General features: G+C 43.1%; 1 protein-coding gene across 1 annotated transcript in view; it reads left to right on the forward strand.

Moving 5' to 3' along the window:
- The window catches only part of CATSPER3 (cation channel sperm associated 3), a 49232-nt gene that overhangs the window by 17703 nt on the left and 16111 nt on the right, over nt 1-15418 (forward strand). Inside the window, exon 3 of the mRNA XM_054976354.1 lies at nt 10657-10896. Within this exon, the coding sequence (XP_054832329.1) occupies nt 10657-10896 (240 nt within the window). The remainder of the gene's footprint in view (nt 1-10656; nt 10897-15418) is intronic.

The following is a 15418-nucleotide window of genomic DNA, read 5'->3' on the forward strand; positions in this document are numbered from 1 at the left end:
CAGCAGAGACCCCCTCACCTCTGCAGGAGTATACCGTATACCCTGCAGCTGTGGACAAGTTTACATCGGGACCACAAAGCGTAGCATCCAGACAAGAATAAAAGAACATGAAAGACACTGCAGACTTGGACAGCCTGAAAAATCAGCAGTGGCTGAACATAGCCTAACCCAAACAGGGCACAGTATCTTATTCCAGGACACCAAAATACTGGACAACACTTCCAACTACTTTGTCAGACTGCACAGGGAAGCCATTGAAATTCACAAGCATAAGCAAAACTTCAACAGGAAAGAAGAAACCTTAAGAATGAACCGAGCATGGTTGCCAGTTCTGAAAAACACCAGGCTAACAAAACATTCTACCCCTGACAATAGCCCTGCAGAGAAGATTAGCACATCAAGTACCAATCCATATGCAAAAGAACCTCCTCAGGATACAGTGAAGTCTCCCGCCATTAGCATTCCACACCCTGGGAAACTCTTACAGAATGACTCAGCTCAACCCCACCCCTCCTGAGTAGATACAAATGACCTACATCTTTTCCACACTGTGACACTGAGAGATCTCTGTCTTTTGGTGCTACACCTCTGAAGATGCCAGCCACAGCTGCTGGCGAAACGTCAGGAACTACAATGCCAAGACCACGGCAATACAGCCCGGAAAACCCCCAACAACCAATATTTACAAGCTCTTTTATATATTTGTAATAGAAATGTATGTAATTGCATTTAAGACCTATATATGCTGGTAAATTGAAATAGATGCTGGGTAATTACTCAAGAAAAGAAATTCTTAAGGATTGTAGAGTTAACAAACCAAACTAGAGAAATGGAAAATATAGCAAAATTACTTTTATGTTATTTATAGTCTGCCTTTGTCACTGAGATGGATTTCATAATGTAAGAATACAATCAACTGGATGAAGCAGTCAATAAACAATGCAATCAGGCTGGGATTGCAGAAATCTGAAAACAAGCAGAAATCTGAAATGGAGTTCAAAGAAAACTGAAACAAAGCGTAAGCATTTAAACATGACACGTTAAACGATACAGAAATTACATAGCAGGAGCTTACATACAAGACAGAACACAGTAGTATAATGCATAGTTCCTATCCCTGTTTAAATCTGTTTAAAAAAAGCCCTCCTGTATAATTCAATTTTGTGGGAAGTCAGGAGTGTGGGAACACTCTTGACCTGATCAGGCAAGTCATTCCATAAGGTGGGAGCCACTATAAAGAATGCATGATTTTGTTGTTGATTTTGCCTGTTCGGATGAGAGAAGCTGTCATGGCGGAGTATAGGGACATTGGTAGTCCTGCAGATATGAGAGCAATGTCATGAAAGTCTTTGTATGTGATAGCCAAAACAACATCATCATCATCATCATCATCATCATCATCAGTAGTCTGCCTTTCTCACTGAGATCCAAGGTAGATTACACAAGAACAAGTGAAAATAAAATCTAATCAATATCTAGGACATTCACTGAACAAATAATGAACAATAGTTAAGACATTTGCTGAAAGAGATAATAGGGTATAGTAGCAGAAAAATTGAAAAACAAGCATAAAACTGAGCATAGAGACGAAATCTTTCTGAAACAAAGCGTAACTAATTTACATGGCAATGTGGAAACTCTCTAGTAGGTATATGTCTGCATCAGCAAACAGTACCCAACAGAGTACCTTATAGTCCCTGGCCCTATCAAGACATCTCTCTGAGCTGGCTCTTACAACACAGCCCTATAATCTGGGTAGAAAGCCCTCCTGAATAGTTCAGTTTTGTATCATTTGCAGAAAGCCAGGAGAGTGGGAGCTTTCCTGACCTCCTCAGGCAGGCCATTCCATAAGGTGGGGCTACCACAGAGAAAGCATGTGTGTGGGCAGCTGTTGATTTTGCCCAACTGCTGGAATGTAAACCTTTGTTTACATTCAGGTCGACCATAAACTTTTAACATCTTCACAGGAAGCCTACAATAAACTTCTATATTGGAGGGGGGACTACAATTCCCATGAGTACTAATTGTTAAAGGGACAGCACATAGTTCTGACTACACAGATACTGAGGCTTTCTAAGCTGTGGTTACAGTACACTCCCTGCCTGGGATCCTGTGGATTCCATCCCAACATGCAAGCTAGTGGAGTATCCTAACAAGTCTAAGCATATACATCATGCTACACTATTCTCATCACTAGGCAAATATAAGCTAAGAATAAGTGACAGTATGCTGCGCTATATTCATAATTAGGGCTAAATATAACATATAAGCAACACAACAGCATGCAAAGCTTGAGCTTCAACCTTCAAGATCAGTCTTCCGTACAAGCAGGACCACTTTGGTGACTGGTCTGGTGAAAATCTTTGGGCCATCGTGTCTGGCTACACAAACGTCAATCTTGCGGACCAACCCGTCCGCGCTGGGTAGAACTCAATCTATAAGTCCCATGGGCCACAAGTTCCTAGGAGCGTCCTTGTCTTTCAGGAGGACGACATCACTTTCTCGTAGGTTGGGCTCAGACTTCTCCCACTTGTGTCGGCATTGTAGAGTTGGGAGGTACTCTTGTTTCCATCGCTTCCAGAAGGTGTTAGAGAGGAGTTGAACTTACCTCCATTGCTGCTTGAACATATCCTTAGAGATGAAGTCTCCTTGAGATGCAGGCCAGGTGCCTGTCTTCTGTGTCAGCAAGGTGGCTGGTGTTAAGATGGTAGGGTTCTCAGGATCAGAGGATACTGGAACTAAAGGTCTGGCATTGATGATAGTGGACACCTCTGCCAGGAGGGTAGCCAAGGTCTCATGAGTGAGAGAAGGTTTTCCTGCTAGCATAGAGTCCAATATTCTCTGCACAATGCCAATCATGCGTTCCCACACTCCTCCCATATGAGAAGCGTGGGGTGGATTGAAGATCCATTTACAATTTTGGTCACTCAGGTAGCTGCTGAGGGTTGGATCAAGATCTGTGCTTCCATTGATTCCCAGCTCCTTGCAGGCGCCGACGAAGTTCGTGCCACGGTCAGACCTCAGTAGCTTGACAGGTCCCGTCATCAACTAGAGCCACTGACTGGTAACTGATGGACAGCCAATGGAGTGACTGTGGAACGGGAGTAATGTGCATGTTCTGCCTAGCTCCCAGTAATAATTAAGTTGCACTACTCTGCACCAACTGGAATCTCTTGAGTTGACCTCAAAGAGAGACCTATGCAAAGTACGTTGCAGTAGTCTAGTCTCAATATTACCATGACATGGATCCAGGTGGCCAGATCTGCTGTGTCAAGGTAAGAGGCTAGATGGAATTGGAAGGGAAACAACTGCATTAACTTGTTTCTTTAGCAGCAGTGCTGTATCCAGCATAACCCCTAGGCTCTTAAATGAGTCAAGAGGGGTCAGCTGAATCCCACTGAAAGTGGGAAGCACAATGTCCTTCAATGTCTCTATCCTCACAACCAGCATCAGTTCTGTTTTGTCTGTGTTCAGTTTCAGTTATTTTCATTTAGCCATTTGACCACAGCAGTCAGGCAGTTGCTCAAGACTTTTATTGCATCACCAGAGGATTTGGATAAAGAGATACAGAGCTGGGTGTCTTCTGCATATCGATGACATCCAATTCTAAAGCTATAAATGATTTCTTCTGAAGGCTTTACATAGGATTGCACCCTGTGGAACTCCCATACTGAAGATCAATGCAATGCAATGGCAACCATTGAGGCTGAGGCATGAGTAACAATTCAAACCAGTCCATGGTATATTCCTCTAGTACAGTCAGAATGGAACTAATCAAAAGATAGCATTTTCAGTCTTTCTGCGAGGTATAAGTTGGACTGGCCAAGACAGCAGAGGAAGTTAGTTGCTAAAGTGGTAGTAGATTCTGAGTGGCCAGAGAAAGAACAGAACTAAACTGAACTGACCAAAGAGCTGGAACAGAAAGTCCCATGACTGACTTGTAAAGCTAAAATCACTGAATTTTCACTAGACAATTCCCACACAAAGCGAAGAAGATGGAGCAGAAGGATTTGCTGACCTGGAGGTGGCCAGGTAGCCAAAGAAAGAGCTAAACCCTAGTAGCTTAATAGTAGTCCTGTCCTGAGACAAAGTACATGATAGAAACTGCAGGACTGAAGGCCTAGGAAGGTGGGATCTCCCCACCCCCACCACAAAATGCTTTCTAATTCTAGGAATAGGAGCTTCAGTAGCTACTAAGATTAAACTTGTATGACGTAAGTGCTAAGTTTCCCTCCATGTCCTCTGTTTATCACTTCACAACACTTATTTTAACTTGCTAAATACAACAATAAAACCTACAATTTGTTTGGATTCAGAGAGGAGTTCCTTTTACTTGGAAATACAAGAGCTTAAGGGATAACCACACTAACCAGCACTCAGAAACCTGACATCTTATTATAGGCCAATATTATCATCATCTCAAAAACATCAGTACTGGGCTTGGGGTTACCTGACATAGCCTGGCAACCAGCGGGAGACCAAGGGGGCATGGAAATGGGGGTGGCTGTTGGTGACAGTGTGATGTCACTTTGGGGGAAACCCAGAAGTCATGTCAAGCCTCTCTAGGAATTGCTGGAAACTGTGATAAAACCATAGAGTTTCTGGTTATTCTTAGAGAGGATTGACATAATTTTTGGGTTTCCCCCAGAAGTGACATCATACCATGAGCCTGATACCCATTTTTTAAAAGTTTTCTCCCATCACAGCAGGGCCATGGCAACCTTGGTTGGGCTGCAACTGAAACACAGTTGTTTGTCTAAAGCCATGCAATAAGGTGTGAATCAGAAACCTCCAGCATATAGCTCCTTGTGTTTAACCACAACATTACATCATCTGTCATTACCCTACTATTGATAATACTAAAATGTAATACCAGCAATGACCTGTGATGTTTCCTCAGAAGTCTATAGTGGGGCAAAGAGATGTTACTAAATTTTGTAACAACTCCAATTTGATTCAAAAGTTCAAAATGTCTTCTATGGTTTCTCCACACTCAAGATGAAACTGCAGTCCTTTTTCATGTCCATGTTAACTATATTTTATAGACATACTGCTGGTTAAATGGATATCTTGGTTTGTGTCAGTTACATTAAAATGGCATAAAAATGTCCTGTCATGTGTACATGGCATAACAGAAACAAATGAAAGTAGGAAATCTGCCAAAGAAAACATGCAGGACAGAAATGGTCTTCCCAACCACGCATGATCATTAAAAACAAATACATATGTGTATATATGTATTTCAGAAAAGACAGTTGGGATCCAGACTAAATTTTCCACTCACAGAGAAATTTCTGTCAGTGGAACAGAACATTCCTCTCTTCTTCTTGCCCTTGGAGACTGCTGATCTCCCCCAAAACCTGTCGCTTGAGAACAGAGGAACTTCAGGAACAGAAGGAGAAGCAAATTGGGGGTCTGCAGCAGGAAGTGAACTTTATCTCACCCCTTCCATTAGCAATCTGAATCCAACTCAATAAAATAATATTGAAGAGAGACAGGACCGGCTTGATTAAAATAAGAAGGGGCAGTAGAAGATATTATACAATAGCAATTAGGCATCTCTTCCCCGCAACATTCTGATCTGAAAATTATTTTTCTACTGTGATATTCTGTATTGTTGCTGCTTTCCTCACCTACTACAGATTTTGCATGTCTGGAATTCCTGTTGCACCATCATATTGTTAATGATCTCCTTTTCATGATTTAGTTTTCCTCTTGAGAAACACTTATCTTTCACACACCTTGAATGTTTTAATTTACACAAAGTTAGCTACTGTACACAAACCTCTGGGCCTTAATTATATATCCTTGTGACATGGAAGTCAGAAGAGAAGTCTGGCTAATGTCAAGAAGTTCATTCATAACTTTCATTTTTTTAAAGTCAAGCTTTTGAGAGAGAAGATCAACAAGTTCTCACACTCTATTTCCAATAATGTAAACATTATTGGTAGTGCATAAATACTTTCACCGTCATTTCTTTACCTGTACAATATTCCACAAAGAAGCTTGCTAAAGAATATTTGCGTTAACACTAATTTTTAATTAAGCTGTCTTTTTGCTGATCGTGTCATAGTTAATGTCACAGTTAATAGGGTCATGACTAGAGATGGGCACGAACAGGAAAAAAAACCCAAACACGATATCCGTTGGTCATTGCCATCCACGAACAGGGATTCACGAACATCAATGGACATGACATGTTCATGAACATGTTCATAGCTGGACATTCATGGGAGCCAGAATGGCCCGCTTGGAACTTAGCTGAACTTGAGCCAAGGAAAGGAGAGTCCATGGGTCTCCCCCTTTCATGTCATTTTCTCTTCACAGTGGCAAAAACTGGACTGTCTGCTGGAAGCTAATCGAGGAGTTACAAACTGACCTTCCCAATGTCCAATACCCACCAAATTTGCAGGGTGCATAGTCCCCACTATCCTCTGAAGACCCCCCAAGTTTCAGAGAGATTGCACCCTGGGAAAGGCATGATCCATGGGTCTCCCCCTTTCATGTCATGTTCTCTTCACAGTGGCAAAAACTGGACTGTCTGCTGGAAGCTACTTTGAGGGGTTACAAGCCAGAAGGAATGCCAGAAGGAGCTGAGACAGGGGAATTGATTGAAAGGCACCAGACTGCCTGGCTTTATGAACAGCTGATGAATGCCATTAAGAGGGCTTGGAACGAACACATGTTAGCTGGGAACAGGGTCTCACGAACAGCTTGCTTGCGAACAGCAGATTGGGGTGTTCGTGGCTAATTTTGGTTCGTATTGCTGTTCGTTCCCATCTCTAGTCATGACTCCTACAACTGCAGAAATCAAATCATAAGGATTGTCTCAGTAAGTCCCTGATGTCTGTCATAATTGAATCATTGACTAGGGAACCTTTCCTTGGTCACTAAAACATGGTCATCTGTCCACTCACTGACTCAGTTAAGATCCCAGGGGTTATGCCAGACCCAGTGTTATTACAGGAGAAGCAAATTAATGCAGCTGCAAAAATGTTTTCTTATTCCTTCATTTAGCTTGGAAGATAGCTTCTTACTTTGACTAAGCCAATCTGGACCTGTAGATGCATGTCAAAGCAACTTCAACGCTAGACTATTGTATTGCACTAGACTTAAGGGTCAGGCTTTAACCTCGGAAACTATAGTTGTTAGAGAACAGGCCTGTTAACCTGCAAATGCCCACTGTATTTGGTCTTCTGGGTCATCTTGGCACCACCAGCAGCCCAAGTCTCCACCCAGTCATGTGCTGCTCTCCCAGTCCCCTTGATGCTCAGAGGGGTTTTCTCTCCCTTTTTGGTATCAGTGCCGCCCCATCAGCGTGTCACCTGTGTGGCAAGCCGGCTGCCCCAGTGTGCTGTGGAGCTGGCGACGGCAACGCTGGTGGCTGGGAGACCACCCATGCCATTCGCCAGCCCTGCTGAGGGGGCAGCCGGCTTGCCGCGCACCCCCCTGTCCTGCGGGGCAGGCAAATGGCGTGGGTGGCGTCCCAGCCACCTTCACTGCCGCCGCCAGCTCCGCAGCACGCTGGGGCTTGCTGCAGGGCGGAGCACTCCACCCTGTGTGACAACATAATGGAAGTGACGTCATCATGCAGCTCCAGGACGGGGCGCCAGACTTGGGTTGCCCTGGGCGCCAGCAACCCTAGATCCAGCCCTAGGGTCGAAGCATCTTTTTCTGAAATAACCAGAAAAATATAATCCAGTTCCTTGCACCTCTAAGCCTGTGTGTCCTTTCTAGGTGTTAGATTCCCAGCTGAAGTGTGATGAGACCATTTCATTGTATCTGGCTAGGAAGGCTATATGCATTTCCAGAGTTTTGATGGCTGGTATTTGGGTGAGGCTTAGGAGCACTTGACTTCCCTCTTCCTGCCTGTCTTCAGTTTGGAGAAGGAAAAGCTTTTAAAACTCATTGAGCAGGTTTTATCAAGCTCAAATCCTCAAAAAAATGCATTTATCCACAGCTGAATCCTGCAGTCACTCCATATGTTGCCAATTGGTTACCGGGTTCAATTCAAGGTACTGATAATCAGCTACAAAGCCCCTTAGGGCCTTGGACTCCCATAACCTGTGGGACCACCTCTCCTACTGTGTTCCACCACATGAACTTCACTCATTTGAGCACCCTGAGGATGTCACCCTGCAAATGGGTAGGAATAGCAATGGCCCATACACATGCATCCTTTGTTTTGGTTCCCACCTTATGAAATGACCTGTCTGAGGAGTTCAGGAAAGTTCCCTCACCTCTAGCATTTCACAGAATGTGCAAAACCAGAAATGTTCAGGAGGGCATTTTTAGAAACTGTTTAGAAGTTCAGTGTAAGTTTTATTTAATCTGTTTCCACTCCTAAAGCTTTGCTAGGCCCTAGCTTTTTGGTGGTTTAAGAAAGTAGAAAGTGTTTAGAACAATGGACTGGGGGTATTTAAGAAGAGGAGTCTTACGAGGCATAAAAGGGCAGGACTGTTTTCTCAGGATGTACTAAGTGGATGTTATTCTATAAGATTGTTTTATAAGACTACAGTTTAACAAATATTTTTTGACTTTCTTTGTACCAAATAGTTGGTTTTACTTGTTAGAGTTTGTTGACACTGTGTGAATTTAGACAACCAATGCGCCCCCCCCCCACTGCACATTGACTTTTATTATCATCTTGTGATGCAAGTGAAATCTATCACATTTTTATTCCACCCCTCCTCCTAGGGTGGGATACATATCCCCATTTTATCTTTGCTACAACTTTGTGAGGTCCATTTGACTGACCCAAGGTGACCCAATGAACTTTATGGCTACTTGTTACCTGTGATACACAGGGTAATGGTTTCCTTAACTCTACATTGTCCTTTTTGTGGACAGAACTGTTGTTGGGGAACTAACATTCCCAAGTGTTCCAGGGCCTGATTCAGGCAAATAAGCTCTCCGCAGCCATTTCTGGAGTGTTACAGAGTGGGGGCATTACTTAAAAGAGGCACGTGAAAACCAAAAGTCTCTTTGTTTTAAAGCAACATGTAAACCACTAAATCACAAGGCTGTGTGAAGAATGACCAGTCTCTTCAACGATCATTCAGTGTAGGTAATTGTCTTCTGAGAGCTCAGAAGTTGTTCCTGGTCCTGGTGAAAACCTTGTATCCCAGTCAGTGATTACTCCATGTTGTCTTTTAAGAAATTTATTTAAAATCACTCTAGTTATTTTTGAACAGATAAAATAAACAAGAATCACAATTATACTGAAAACACTAGCACATGTAAATGAGATTATAACTTTTTTAAAAAATGCCACCCCTTCTCCTACCTAGACCACTAACAGTGGTCTAACCATCATACCACTCTGGCTCAGTTGAGACTGTGTTGTCTCAGGTGGACTGAGGATTTCACAGCCAGTTGTTGGGAGAGAACTAGCTGTGGAGTCTGCTTTCTGTTGGATGCTCTTAGAGTTCTAGCCACCCTGCGCATGGAGAAAATCAACAACTGCCTGTACGTGTGCATTATCTGTTGTGGCCCTTGCCTTATGTAGTAGTCTACTTGAAGAGGTCAGGAGAGCTCCCATACTTCTGACTTTCCAGAACCTATGCAAAACTGAGTAATTCAAGAGGGCTTTTCACCTAGATAGGAGGGCTGTACTATAAGGAAGTGGTCTCAAGGAGATGCATCAGTAAAGGGATAGGGAGGGACTATAGACTTTACAACTATTGCTGTAAGTATGATCCTACTGGGTAGTTCCTATATTGTTGAATATGTCAGTCTTAGAATTCCTTATGCTCTATTTCATCATTTCTTCCACTCTATATTGGGTTCCAGGTGGCTTTAAATCTTTGCAAATTTGTATGTATGTATCCTATTACATTGTTTATTGAAATGTCTTTGAAATTCCTATATACTACCTGTACTTCATACTGTCAGTCCTAGAATTGATTATGTTCTGTTTCAGCATTTCTTCAACTCTGTATTGGATCCTTGCTAATGCTATGTCTTTGTAAACTTGTATTTATTTACCCTCTAACATTGCTTATGGAAATGTCCTTGATACTGATTGTACTAATCTCACACTATGTAATCCATTTTAAGTCTCAATGAGAAAGGCAGATGATTAATTAATTAATTAAATTGACTGTACTAACTCACACTGTGAGTCTCAGTAAGAAAGGTAGACCACAAACAAACAAACAAATTTAATTTCTACACCCAGATTATGGAAAAGTAAACATGTAGGAGGAAGGACTGATTATCTCAGTCCTATGCTGCTAATATACACATTATTTTCTTCCATAATGGATAATGATCCTGCAAAGGCAACCTTGAAATTCTAGGAAAGGGCATTAAAATAGTTTTAGAGGGCATTGACTGCAGCAAAAAGCAGAGAGCAAAATAAACTGTGTGCGTGTGTGTGTATGTGCATGCGTGCACGCAAAAACAAGAGAAGCCTTGATGGCCAAGGCCTCATTCCCAGATTTGCCCTTTGTGCAATGCAGCATTTTTGCATTGTGGTTCCATAGCTCTGAAGCACCTGCCTTTATTAGGGAGGCCACAGTCTCAAGGCTTCATGAAATAATGAACTATAATAATGCAGGATTTCTCATTAATAGCTGAATGTTTTTGCAATAAGGTTACCAAATGATTGCCTTCTAAACATTATACCTTATATTCCTTTTGTTTCTTTTTCAGATAGCAGATCTGATTATTTTAGCCATCTACACCACAGAGTTTCTACTAAACCTTTACCTGGACCCCATAGATTACTGGAAGGATGGCTATAAGCGATATGATGTGGTTGTTCTTTTCTTTGCTTACTTGTTGTATGTTATTGACAGAAGCGATCCCCAAAAGTACAAATTTTGGAACCTGGTTAAAGGATTCCAAGCTCTCCGGATTCTCAAACTTGTCTACTATAGCACAGGAATGACGGTAAATTGATGTCATTTGAAAAAGATACTTTATATACAGCTCTGATTTTCCTCTTCTGAATTAACCCAACATTCTTTTCTACCCTGACACTATTCTTGTTTGTTCAGGATTAATCCCATTTGCTTTCTTTTAAGAGGCAATTCAGTTATGCAGAAATAACATGTGTTGGAGCTCTTCACGGACTGTGACACTTCTGATTGCAGGTCATGATGACAGGCCTGAATATTTTGCCATTTAAAAGCACCCAGCACATAGAAGACTGGCATGCCAAAAATAAGGATTTTATTCTGGTTTCTTCCTAACATGCCAGATGTTCACCACATAAATTGTTTAGTGTGGAGAAACATTATAGCTGTACCTTTGAGCTGGCCTCAAGTTTCATAGGGTGAAAAGAACAAACTGTCTTCTTTTAAGACCTAACAGAATCAGCCTGCCAGAACCACACCCAACCATCCCTGAAGGAGAGTTGTGAACTGATCCATCTTGCTTCCGGCTCAGAGTAAGGAACTATAATTTAGCCCTTACAGGCTCACATGCCCCAGAGGAGCTAAAGAAAAAGGAAAACCAAGTTCTTCTCTCTGACCTGAAAGCTGGACGATTGTTAGCCCACTGGGCCTTTGGCTAGTACTTCTGGAATGGAGTGGTTTTTTCTCCAAAGACCTGCCACCAAACAGTGCTGGAGGGAAACGTTAAAGGATATTGTCTTTCTGATATGTCTTTCCAACACAGATTTCTGGCTAAGGCTGTACCATTTTTTAAAACTTGAGTTCATTAATATGGATTTGAGATGTTTCCATTTTTCTATTAATTGTAGAATTTTAGTAGGGTTGTATAATGAGCTTGCCTTTTTGTGGGTTTCTGTGAGCAGGGAATGAGGCTGGTGGAAGTTTGGAGATAGCTGTAGGGAACATGATGTGTATGCTGTAGAGATAAAATCCTGCCCTCAACTTATAGCTGACACCTATTTGGGTTTTCAGGACAAGAGATTAACAAAGGTGATTTGCTGTTGCCTGCCTCTGCAACCAAGGCCTTTGTTGGAGATCTCCCATCCAATTATTAACCAAGGCCAATCCTGCTTAGCTTCTGAGATCTGACAAGATCAGGCACTTCCAGGCTGTTCAGTTATGTGCCATACAGGCTATGAAAATATAGTGATGAGAGGTGAGCAGGTAGATTGGGAGATAAAGTATGCTCCCTGTCTAATCCCTGGCCTATCCTTAGTGGTATGGATAACAGGACTCTCAGTTACCTCCCCACCCACCCACACACTTCATCCTCAATGTCGTGCAATGCCAGACCATACATCATAAAGTATAGTTGATCTGCAATGTAGTAGTGGATGACAGGAGCAGACTGGGAAGTAAAAATGGCTCTGAAACAGGCTCAGCTGAGCAGCCCCTACAGGCCAGTGCTTCAGGGGCCACTGAATTCAGCGTCACTGACAGTGGACATCGGCTCACACTGGCTCACACTGGCAGAGTGGCTGGGGCTTGGTCACCAGCAGCCCCCTAGGGCAGTGTCCCACTTTGAAATTTCCCTGGAAGTTAAGTGGCCAGTCTGCCCTGATAGATGAGGAAATTGGCCTGGCTTAACTGACTGAAACTTGGCTAAAAGAAGCCAATAATGACATTTTGTCTCAAATTACTCTCAATTATGTATACAACCCTTTCATCAGTTTTGAACCCAGTGGGGGGGATGCTGTGATCCTTTGGGAGGTCTTTTTCTTCAGTAGGATCCCAATGAAGACAGTTGCTGACATGGATTATATGTGTTTTGTGTTGGGATTGAATGTCCTACTGATGTACTATCTGCTTGCCTTGTCAGTGGGGTCCCTCTCTGAGCTGGTAAAGACAATCTCTGGCTTGTTGTTGGAGGCCCCCCAGGATGACAGTTTGGGGGTGGGGGGTGTTCAAGGTTGCCTTTTCTGGTCATTCTTAGGACTTGCTGGCCACCATAGGCATCTACAAAATTGTTTGGGGCCCAACAGCAAAAGAGGACATTCTCTGCATTAAAGTTTCTGATGTCATGGTAAGGAGAGTGAATATACAGATCATTTTCTGCTGAAGACTCTCTTAACAATTGCTCCTCCCTCTGGCAGGGGTGGTAAAAACATTTAGATCCTCTGGGGGAATACTCTGGGGAATTTGTGAGCTCAATCAGCAAATCAGCCAGTGCCTGTGGGGTAATATAAAGGCTTGCTCCCCGGCCTCCTCTACTGGCCTCAAATAGGAATGCTACTCCATGGCTTTCTGTAGCACTGAGTAATTTGAAGAGGACTAGAAGAAATCTAGAGTTGGCAAAAATATAAATATGATAAGACTACTGTGGAAGGCATTTGAAAACAAATAACTACAACTTTGCGCTTATATACTACTCTTCTGGACAGATTAGTGCCACACTCAGAGCAATTAACAAGTCAGTGTTGTTATTATCCCCACAACAGACACCCTGTGAGGTAGGTGGGGCTGAGATAAAACAGAGAGAGTGGTGACTGACCCAAAATCACCCAGCTGGCTTTAAGTGGAGGAGTGGGAGATCAAACTTGATTCTCCAGATTAGAGTCCTGCCACTACATCAAACTGGGGCACTGGTGACAGCAAAAAAGAAATTTCAGCTCCCCACTACCATTACATCAGCAGAATTGCATCTAGCTCAATTGTTTCAGGTAGTTTGGTATTTGATTACTACTGAGTGGGAGTCCCAAAATGATAGGAAATTGGCTATTATTTGTTGCACAGTTATTAGCTGAAAAAATCTCTCAGATCTACTTCAACCTCAATACCAGCTTTTCAGTGGATCAGAGAATAGATGTCACTGAAGTACTGCATGATTCTTTTTGTATGGATCATGTTAGTCAGGTAGTCTTGATCTATATCAACAGGGTTCAGGCTGTTGTGAAGGGGAACACTAGTTTAGATCTATGTCCTTCCTGGCTTTTGAAATGTTTCCAGCAACATTTTGCTATGTTACATAGCTATGTAAACAAGGAGATGGGGCATCTTACCAATTTAAAGGCATGGAGGGAAAGGGCAGAGTGTTTAATACAGGAAAGTGAAAGGTGAGCAACCTGAAACCTCTATCAAACCTGGATCCATTCACTTACTCCTTGATACTTGAACGTAATAAAATAGTATTGAATGTCCTCCATTACAATGAACGGATGAATAAATGTGCATCTAGAGAACATCCAGGGCTGGCGCACCCATTGAGGCCAGGTAGGCGGTGGCCTCAGGCACGGGGTGCCGGAGGGAGTGCTGGAGGAGGCGCGGGGGGGGCACACACCACAAAGCAGCAGCCACCTATCCCTCCCACCCCGCGACGCCGCCAGCACAAGCCCCTGGCTGGGTGCAGCCACCACGGGCAGGCATCTGCGGCGGCTCAGGCTATCGAGCAGGAGAGCTCGGAGGCTGCCCACCGCAGCGATTGGGCCGGTGGCGGCATGCTCCCATGATGATGTTACGTGTGATGTCATCACGCAGGCCGGTGCATGCGCGCTTGCATGCACGTGGGGGGGGGGGTGCCCGGCCAGCCGGCTGCAAGCGCCGCAAACGCTTGCGCCACCCCTGAGAACATCTATCTTATCTGCTACATAAACATCCATCATCTATTGAATTAAAATTTATAGACTGTATTCCAGGTTTTTTGAGGGCGGACAGAGTTTGGCTCCATTTTTATTCCCTTCATATACCAACACTGATATTTTCAATGCAGGAGCACTTAAAAAGATATCAGGTGTTTCCTGTACAGTCATACTATCAGAAAGGTAAGACACTTCTCCTAATGAACCAGGAGGCTTCACCTTAGATAAGGAGGAATAGGGGAGAACGTCCCTAAGTACATGGTCTTTACATGATCGTAAAGACCATGAACTGCTTATTGATCTTATGTCTCTGGAGCAAGTATCTAAGAGGGGTGCTGAGCATATGAATAATCAAATGCATTCTAAGAAGTACAAAGAGCCAACATCTCAAAATGACCTTCTATTAAATTCCACCCCTCCACAGTTGAAAAAGGATACCTTAATACAAAAGGGTTCACACAGAGGTGGAATTGAGGACATGCAAGAGAGAGCCTATTTGCATCTTTTGGTGCCCTGCCATTAAAAGATCAGGACAATATGACAGAGATTACAAGGGCTGGACACTACCTTAAATGATATCAAAATGCAATTAGATTGCAAATTGGATGAACAACTTTGTTCAGTAGAGATGCCTTCAAACAGCTTCTTGCGATGAAAGACTATCTCTGCCTTTGAAACCAAAGATATAATTAGACAAATAAAAATGTATGTCAGGAAATTGAACATCACTAGTACACGGGGCTTTTTTTCAGCTGGAACGCGGTGGAACAGAGTTCCGGAACCTCTTGAAAATGGTCACATGGCTGGTGGCCCCGTTCCCTAATCTCCAGACAGAGGGCAATCTAAACTCCCCTCTGTCTGGAGATCAGGGGGTGGGGCCACCAGCCATGTGACCATTTTCTCCAAGGGCAACCCACTGAGTTCCACTACCTCTTTTCCCAG

This window comes from Eublepharis macularius, chromosome 4, assembly GCF_028583425.1.
Source record: "Eublepharis macularius isolate TG4126 chromosome 4, MPM_Emac_v1.0, whole genome shotgun sequence".
Classification (NCBI taxonomy): domain Eukaryota; kingdom Metazoa; phylum Chordata; class Lepidosauria; order Squamata; family Eublepharidae; genus Eublepharis; species Eublepharis macularius.